The 9,397-nt window shown below is 40.9% G+C and overlaps 2 protein-coding genes across 3 annotated transcripts in view; both read left to right on the top strand.

Moving 5' to 3' along the window:
* Positions 1–283: 283 nt before the first annotated feature.
* ssbp1 (single-stranded DNA binding protein 1) lies at positions 284–4,993 on the top strand. Of its 2 annotated transcripts, none has more exons than XM_071920613.2 (7): positions 284–349; positions 1,293–1,378; positions 1,753–1,810; positions 2,025–2,165; positions 2,686–2,773; positions 3,669–3,757; positions 3,854–4,993. In XM_071920613.2, the coding sequence occupies exons 2-7, from the start codon at positions 1,355–1,357 to the stop codon at positions 3,895–3,897; spliced, it is 444 nt and encodes a 147-aa protein (XP_071776714.1). In that variant the 5' UTR covers positions 284–349; positions 1,293–1,354; the 3' UTR covers positions 3,898–4,993. The 2 variants fall into 2 exon arrangements, with proteins under 2 accessions (XP_071776714.1, XP_078138039.1); XM_078281913.1 differs by having other exon boundaries at positions 302–349; positions 1,296–1,378.
* A 1,991-nt stretch (positions 4,994–6,984) lies between these two features.
* creb3l2 (cAMP responsive element binding protein 3-like 2) overlaps positions 6,985–9,397 on the top strand; it is a 30,347-nt gene continuing 27,934 nt past the window's right edge. Inside the window, exon 1 of the mRNA XM_071920595.2 lies at positions 6,985–7,453. Coding sequence (XP_071776696.2) covers positions 7,355–7,453 — 99 coding nt within the window. The 5' untranslated portion in view covers positions 6,985–7,354. The remainder of the gene's footprint in view (positions 7,454–9,397) is intronic.

Below are 9,397 nucleotides of genomic sequence, written 5' to 3'. Positions count from 1 at the left end.
ATACACAAAAAAGAGAGAGAGCAAGACATGTCTATCAGAGAAAAGAAGAAAATAAAATGCAGAAAAAGGGTCCTAAATATAGGTAATCTGTATTTCAGGTCCTCTTGGTGTATATGTTATGTGCTTATAAATATTTCTTTACGTACATCTTTTCTATTAATTATTATTGCTTGCAGTAATCCATAAAAGAAGAAGGAGAAGGAGAAGGAGAAGGAGGAGAAGGCTCGAAGAAGAAAAATAGACCCGAGCCGGAACTTTTTACCCCGTCCCGGAGAACGTCGGACCTGTGTCGGAGACGGACCGGAAACAGCGTGAGGTTACCGAAGTCTTTTCTGAAGTCCTGCACCTCGTAAGTTTCAACAAACATATTTCTTCTGTTTTCGTACAACCTGACTATTCACTATCCCAACACAGTACGGCTCTTCTCAGTTGCTGCAGCCTGTAGACCAAAACATGCCGGGAATACAGTTTGTTTCCAGGCGGTTATTTTATTTCTACATCCAGTGGCGGGAGTCTCGAGACGCCTCATTGCTGCTGCGTTTGATAGTCGGGGGTTTGACTCTGGTCGTCCAACATGTCTGACTGTAGTGTAGCCCCGATACACTCCGCTGCCTTGCTTATCGGCAAAGGCACACACCTCGTAGAACATGGGTTAAGACATTTTAGGAATCGTAAGGGTCTTCTGGTAAATTCGGCATATAGATTGTCCACCGACAACACTTCCTTTCAGTAAAATCGTAATCGTTAGAACTGGTTCACACCGCTCACTATCGGCTACCAGAGTGTATCTTGGTGGAAGACTACAAAACTATTTTGTAGTGTTAATAGGCGAACCAGTGGTAAAAGTGGAAATCTTTCTGAACTGCAAAAACAGAATGCAGTATTGGATGCATGCCGAATTGAAGAGTTGATCCTATTGATTCGTTAAACGTCTTCAATCATGTTCTACCAGGTATTTACCTTCGCAGATGAACAAGTCACCATTAAAGTGCCAGATTTTGGAATGGAGTTTGGCCTGACTTACAAGACCTCACATGTTGCATCATATCCGAGCCATATGACAAGCAACAATCAGACGATAATGGACAGTATATGCAAAAACAGACACAAGCTCATACCTAGTACATTACAGTTTACCTTCACTTGGCAATGTCAATGTTGTGCAGTTGCTTGTTGTGCACTTTCCACTGCCCCAGGATGTAATCTGTAGATGCAGCACTCCCATTCACTTCTAGTGATGGTAACCTGATTTTCTGTCTGTGTTTTCCTGATCACTTCTCTTAATGCTTCAGCAGCTGTCTCTCAGTTTGCCTGCTGCTTCACTCAGAGCTGTCTGTCTAGCACAGAGGAGAAGATGTTGAGAAGTGCCTCAGCACAGGTGAGAAGGAAACCACTATTGTACTGATATTTTTTGTGTTTTTAATTGAGGCATGTTATCAGAAAAAAAACACTCCCGCACACTGAAGTCTTGCATGGATGAATTGATTAATATTTTTGTCTCTGAGACTGTCATAAGAATTTTCAGCCAGAAATTGAAATTCTATGCAAGAATGCAGTTGCTTTTTCTATGTATGACTATTTTATCTATTGCATTGTATGCAAAGAGATTAGGTCAGCAAAATGGGAAAAAAAACCTGACTAAAATTTCAGATGTATGTCTTTGAATGTAGCCTACACTAAACTCTGCATACTAATAACTTAACATAGAAAGTATATTTAATAGCCATGTGGCCAAATCTATCTCCTCCACAGATTTTTAGGCAGGTGGTCAGACACAGGAGCACAGACACCAGCCTGATCCTAGAGAGATGTGAGTAAAGTGTGTGTATGTGTGTGTGTGTGTGTGCGTGTGTATAAGTGAAGGATTTTACCTTTGCTTAGGTTAGCTCAATAACTGAGATAATAACACATATTTGTGTCTCATTAAGTATACCTATCCATTTTTGAAATTATGTATTTGCATATTTCGTGTTAACAAGACAAACCCTGATAACTTTTTATGTGTGTGTGTTTTTTTCTTCCAGCGATAAACCGTGTGCAGCTGTTGGGCCGAGTGGGTCAGGACCCTGTGATGAGACAAGTGGAGGGCCGTAACCCCGTCACCATCTTCTCGTTGGCGACCAACGAGATGTGGCGCTCTGGGGACGGAGAGATGACCTCCACAGGTAGGAACTGTTAAAGGGATGTTTTCTTTGCCAGGCGCTTGTCATATTATGGGAAAAAGATTTAGCTCTTGTCCTTCAGCTGCTCTAAAACAGCTTGTCTGCACTGTAGAATTGGGCGATAGTGTACATCTTGCACACTTAATGTTTTATGTCTGCCATTTCTGTTGAACATGTGAGGGTAAAAAGTGTTGCTGTGCAGTGTCGCTTTTGGCCAGTAGATGTCGCCTTTAGACCCTCTGTTCAACTGGTTATGACCAACAGTAGTTTGACTCATATCCATACTTCTTAATGATATACTGTATACATATATATATATATATATATATATATATATATATATATATATATATATGTGTGTTCCTTATACCCCACTTTGCACTTCCACATAGAGTTCATGTATCATAGCATGTAGATTTAATCAGGTTATTATATAAAGGGTGTAGAAATGATTGACAGATGGATTGAGACTGAGTGTTAAATTCAGTTATATAGACTGTGTGCTGTTGTTTTGTGACTCTAGGGGACGTGAGTCAGAAGACAACATGGCATCGTGTGTCGGTGTTCAAACCTGGTTTGAGAGACGTGGCCTACAATTACATCAAGAAAGGGTACGGCCTACACTCCTGATGATGTCTCTTCTCAGACAAAAACACACACACACACTCTAAAAATCCTTAAAAATAACTGTTACGGTGTAATGTGAGTCTAAACACCCCTTCACAGTACCTTTTTATATATTGTTTTGTTTAGTCCAGTGTTGTTTTTCCCTGTCTTGTAAATGGTAAATTGCTGATAACATAGCATTTTTCAACAATATTCTCTACCTGAGCCTGACCACTATTGGAAATCCACACAGTAAAGAAAAATGTGTGGTCACACACGTTCCCAAGCCAACAGTTATGGTGAATATTCCCAATGGGGAGGCATGTGCAGTAAAGCCAAAATAACCTTCAAATTGGTTGATTTTATTGAAGACTTTATGAAGACTACGGTTGTATTGAAATGTTGGGTATGTGTGTTATTGTTCTGGCTAAAGCTGTAGATAAAATGAACTAATTTTAACATTATTTTGACATGACTACGCATGCTTGACTGATAATATGTAACAGTCAAAGTATATATCAAGTTTCCATTATAGATGTACTGGACAAATATACCTGACTGGACAAAACCAGACAAACACAAATAACAGTAAAAAAAAAAAGGAAACACAGTATATGTTAGGGAGCCTCAGGAAAAATGGCCATTATTTATTACAATTACAATCAGCCAAATTCAGTCTTGTGAGTCTTTGCCACTGCCATTTTCGTGTTTTTACACCAGAAACGACTACTTCTTTGTTTGTAGTTGTTCATTTAGCAGTATTTGCATTCAGCGCCTCTACCTGAAACGCATGACGTTGCAATATGCGTTAGCGTTGCGTGTGTGTTGTGTGTGTGTTGTGTGTGTGTGTGTAGACTGTGAAACAGGACTAATCCTGAGGCTGTCTGTTGCTGGTTGCAGGTCTCGAATTCTGGTGGAGGGGAAACTAGACTATGGAGAGTATGTGGACAAGAACCAAGTCAGACGGCAGGCCACCACCATCATCGCAGGTCAGAGAACACACACACACACACATATGCAATCTCTGATTCTACCCATCTCGTCATGACACCTTAACACCCACCTGTCTCCCCCTGTGTCTCCAGACAACATTGTCTTCCTGAGCGACAACGTGCGAGACAGAACCTGAGGGACTCTCCGTACCGTCTGCAGCCAAGACGGGAAGATGACTTGTTTTGTACAACTACGCTCTTATGTTTATACAAAATAAGACTGAGGAACTAAACTCCACCCAACAGAGGAACTGTGTTTATCCACGAGAAGGGGGACAGAATATGGTGTGACACACTGGTTATTTATGACTGTGGCTCCCCCTACTGGTGGAAAAAATACCATAGTGCTTCGGGCATTAAGCGTATGCTGTAAAAAGCCAACTCTCATATTATACACACCTATTTAGTATTTTGATTATTTTATGTGTACATGACCATTATATAGATATATACTCTTTTGCGTGTGCTCTCTAGTGTTAAAATCATGTTGGAGGCAACTGACCTGGTTTGCAAATGCGTTGTTTGATTGATGATACATGGGCAACTTTTTGAGGCAATGGGAAAGGAGATAGAGTTTGTCAACGGGTTGAAACCGATAACATGATGGGTTATAAGGGACGAAAATACTGTGGATAGAGTATTGTGGTTCATTGTTCTTGGAAAGATTTCCCATCCAGCTCGCCTCAAACTGTTTCTCGTACATCATAGCTCTGAGTTTGGATATTTCAGTGATAGAAAGACAGATAAATGAAACACCTGGTCATAGATTTGAACTACTGTAGTCGCAGTAGGATTGATTTAACAGTTTCCAGATGAGCGCAATGGATGAATATTTGCCAGGATTAATGAGGAAAACCAATATTTTCAATCTGGAAATAATGTCTTAATTTCTAAACGGCTTGAGTTTTTCGAGATGCAATGTTTTCATCTGACAACAGGAACCAAGTGTTTGTTTTTTTTCCTTCCAGTAATCAGCTAGCATCTTGTCCAGATCAGAAATGCACGTTCATGAAGTTTCTCATCGTCCTGCTCTTTTGCAAATGCTCCGACCCAAAGCTCTTAACACGTTGTGCTGTTTGAATGTTATTAAGAATGCCAAGTGCCGACTGTCGTTCTTGTACTTGCTACAGAAAAGCCTCGCTTCATCCAAACCTCTCATGAATGAATGTTCAAAACCAGTGAGATGTGCAGATGACTGAAATTGTTTGAAATACAGGGGCAAAAAAAGACATGCATGCTCATTCAGATGAAGCACCTTCAATTCTACACAACTGACTTTTTTTTTTTTTTACTTTATTTTTGACAACTCTAATGATAGAGGACACTTTTCCTTTGTATTCCCAATCACATCCCTGATCAGGGTTTCTGAGGAACAGATAGTGTGTTTTACTGTATTTCTGTTTTCCGATCCAAAGTCCACCTGACTCTTTCTGTTTCGTCTGTTCCTATTTTCTGCCCTTTATCTGCAAGTGTCACTCTCTTGTGTCGGTTGTGATTATCACGCCATCTCCTCTCATTTCCTTCCTGGACGGTGGCTGGTTGCTGTCATGTTCTTAGGTGTCTTCTTTAAGGACAACGTTGGTCCGTCTCAGTCTGTAACGATTGTGTTAATAGACCTTTTTTTCCACAGTATCTGTTTCTTTGGAGTTTTTATGTTCACTTGTATATGTTGCATGTTGTTTAATAGGGTTTGTCACTGGGTTTTTAATAATATAATCCATGTGTAGATTGCCCCTCCCCCCTTCATGATGGAAGTAGATGAATTAGTGAAATCAAGAAGAGATCTCAAACCTGGATTCATTTGCTCACTCTGTTTTAAACAGAGAGCAGATATTTCTAATATTTTGCATTATCAAAGTTTATGATTTTAAACACTGACGGTCCTAGTGCTAAGAACTCTCATGCTTAAAAAAAAAAGCTTTCATTTACAAAGTGCTTTACAAAGCAGGGGGGAGTTAAAGCCAGCTAAAGCAAGGTAAGACATATAAAAATTCAATAAAATTATAAAAATAAAAAAAACAAATAAAACCCACAAGAGACAGGAAACTTATGTAAGATCCTTACATAAAACAAGTCTACTAAAGTGAGAATTAATACGTTTGAAATTTATAAGTACTCAAAGTTGGTAAGAAAATATTATATTCTTTTCATCAGTGGACGTTGATTGGCTGCATCTCTGCCCCGCGAGGCGGGGTTTGGTCAGAGGTATTCTTGGCCTTAACTGATTGGTCACAGGAAGTGTGGAAGCCTTTGTTCATTGGTTGTGTTTCTTGTCAGTCTGCGGCCCAGGAGGTCCAAGCCGCCTGATTGGTCAACGCTGCCGCCGCTCAGAGGAAACCTGTAAGTAGATTTTGAATGGCTGAGTGTGTCTGATTGGTCAGTCAGATGGATGTGGGCGGGACTTGGATCGTAGGGAACCTGTGGATTCAGTTCGGAGAAGTTTCGTCAAGCTGCCAGAATTAGCCAGAGTGAGACCGGAAAATAGGTGGATTTGCTTTCAAAATAAAGGCGTGAAACCTTATCATTTTTAGAAAATAAAGGAATAAGCAATGATGCATTACAATCACTTTAATTACCGCGATTTTATCAGTTATATGTCTCAGTATATTCGACTGCTGTTATTTTGTACACCCTCCTACTGTAATCTATAGGCTACCTTACTCATACTTTTCATTCAAATGTTTTTCTTACTGAACAATTCTATTTTTCTTTGCGGTAGGCTATGACTATTTACTGCTGCAATGACCCAGTTTCCCCCGGGAGATCATTAAAATGTCATGCTACTCTATCTTATCAAACTGATGTAGGGTCTTTCAAGGGAAAAGACCCTACATCAGTTTGCCTTATGATGATCACTGACTGGATGTCATAGTGTTGTTTGCCCACCTTTATACTTAGCACAATATCACAGATTTTAACCTGTAAAGTGACACAAAATGCAATGAGGGTTTTATTGTGAAATTCATGACCGGAAGTCATTTTTTTTTAATTGTGGAAATTTGACACCTTTGAAGCAACTGGTTCCAGTGAATTATTAATAGTCTTATATTAAACATGTTATGCTATCATAGTAGTATATTTCAACATGAATATTATTTACCCTGGATATGAATCCTAAACCGCTCTCTAAATACACAGTCAGTCCCTCTCTCTCTCCCCCCCCCCCTCTCTCTCTCTGTGTCTCCGCCCATAAATTCCAGTGTGTCTGGCTGTGAGAAAGAGCCTCCCATCAGGAGAGAAACAGAAAAGGAAAACTGTGCTGGACCCTGAACTAAAGGAAGATAATAAACAAGACGCAGCCGGGACTGCCGCTCTCATCTCCAGACACAACACACACACATCCACTCCTCTGTGTGCTAAAGCGGGATTTCTACACATCCGCGTCGGTCTTTCCATTTCACACAACTTGTTAATAACTTTTTTCTCCCATCCTGAGTTGGAGGATCGAGGCGTTCTGCGGTTGATCTCACTTTGAAGGAGTTTGCTTTCCAACCGGACTGCAGTGCAACAGTGTCACTGTGTTTCTGCTGCTGCGAAGAAGAAGAAACAGACCCGGGCATCGTTTAAAGGCCAGAATCAGCGGCGAGGAAAAGCATGGAAATCCTCGACAGTAGTGAGTCGTTTCTGCACTGGGACAGGAACCTCAGCGAGCTGTCCGAGGCCGGGGAGAACGACTCCGTCCTTTACAGCACCGTAAGTGATCGATCGGTGATTGGGGAAAAGGACCCGAACTGTGTGATTGATCGATGAGGGCCTATAGTGGCGGCTGTGCAGCTTCACACACGACCATAATCACCCTTATCTCACTTTGATGAGGCTTAATTCAGAGAGGAGGGGGGTGTAATCTGTTTAGTGTGTGTGTGTGTGTGAGTGTGTGTGAGCGAGCTGATCCGGTTTAGTTGCGCTCCTGGCTTTCCATTCACAAGTTGAGCCTTGGGGTCCAGGATGCAGGTATACAGTTATTTCTCACCAGGGCAACTTTCTTTTTTTTTTTCTAAAGCGCATTTAAACAGCAACAGCATGGTCCACCAAGTGTTTAACAGAGCAACAAATGACACTGACAAATGCATATAATAAAAAACAGAGTGAGGGATGCAGTGGAGGGTAAACCCATATTATTGGGTCTACATAAACTTTCTGATGGAAAGGCATCGTTTAGTAAATAGTGTTAAATTGATGTCAGTTATGAGAAGTTAGGGTCTTTTAAGGGAAAAAGCATAAATTAATACATTTATGAAAATACAATAGAGTTTTGTTTATATTGGTGGTTGTTTGCCTTGTGATGATCAGACTGGAAGTCACAGCCACCTTTTCATTTACCACTAGATCATTGGATATGGGGCAGTAGATTGTGTGTGTGTGTGTGTGTGGGGGGGGGGGGGGGGGGGGGGGGGGGGGGGGGGCGGTGTATGACTTAAGTCACTTTCAGGGACACACACCAGACTTAAGACCAGTTGATTGGGGACGGCTTGTGCAATTGGGGACAAAAGCCGTGTGTGTGTGTGTGTGTGTGTGTGTGTGTGTGTGCGCGTGCAGCCTTTAATTACAAAACCATTCACTGAAAGTTTTCTTTTTAAACTCCAGTTATACTCTTGAACTGAACTAAATTTAGCTGAAAGTCATTTTTGCCCATCAACAACTTATCTAACTTTCTATAATGAAGCTGGGAAACTAATTAGAGCCTTTCGCCTTTCTGGTTGCAGTGATAGAGCTGTTTTTTTTTTAAGATGCAGGCGTCTGGAGTTCACATCACAGCCTGCCACTGGAAATCCACTGAAAGCCCAGGAGGAAAGTTTTTTCTTGTCTTGAATCTAGCAAAAAAAAAAAAAAACGCCACACAAGGAAAAGATTATTACATATGATTTTAAATCCCTTTAATTTTAAAAAGAGCCCATAATTATTGGTGATTATAGGGCTGTGGCTCTCAGAGTGGGGGCCCTCGGGGCTCCTTGAGGGGTTCCCCAGCAAAATGAGGAGTAGTTTAACTTAAGTATAATTCAATTCACTTGAAATTACCCCAATTAGAAAATGCCTCCCAACATACAGACAGATATACCATTCTTCTTCTTACATTTTTTCAAGTGTGTGTCTGAAACGTGAAAACGTTTGAGAGCTCATTTGCATTCTGGGGAAGTTTGGCATCTTAAGTATGTAGAAAATGTGGAAAATGTTGTTAGCGCTCCCCTGAAAATGTAACTTAATGTTTGCAAAGGCAGGTATTCGTGTTTCATTACACAAGTTTACTAATCATGACAATCACTTTTTTTTCTTTTGCTGCGTATGTGTGTGTTTCACACTGATGCAACAGGGTGATAACCTATAGAACCTCCCCTCAAGGCTGCTTCTTATTGCAGGTTCAATAGGTTACACACACACACACACACACACACATACACGTGCACACACACACACACACACACACACAGCATCTCCTTGCAGTAAGGAGAACCCTGCTTTTAGAAGGACTTGCGTTTTCAGTTATGTAACTTGAGGTATGTGTTCCAGCCATATGGCTTTCTGGGTAGACTTCTGGGCCAAGTTTGTGTGTGTGTGTGTGTGTGTGAGAGAGAGACAGACAGAGAAAGAGAGAGAAAGACGGTGAGAGAGAGTTGGTCCAAGCATATGTGAGTGTAAGAG

Source organism: Centroberyx gerrardi, chromosome 24 (genome assembly GCF_048128805.1).
Source record: "Centroberyx gerrardi isolate f3 chromosome 24, fCenGer3.hap1.cur.20231027, whole genome shotgun sequence".
Classification (NCBI taxonomy): domain Eukaryota; kingdom Metazoa; phylum Chordata; class Actinopteri; order Beryciformes; family Berycidae; genus Centroberyx; species Centroberyx gerrardi.
This window is presented reverse-complemented; position numbering and strand designations above follow the sequence as displayed.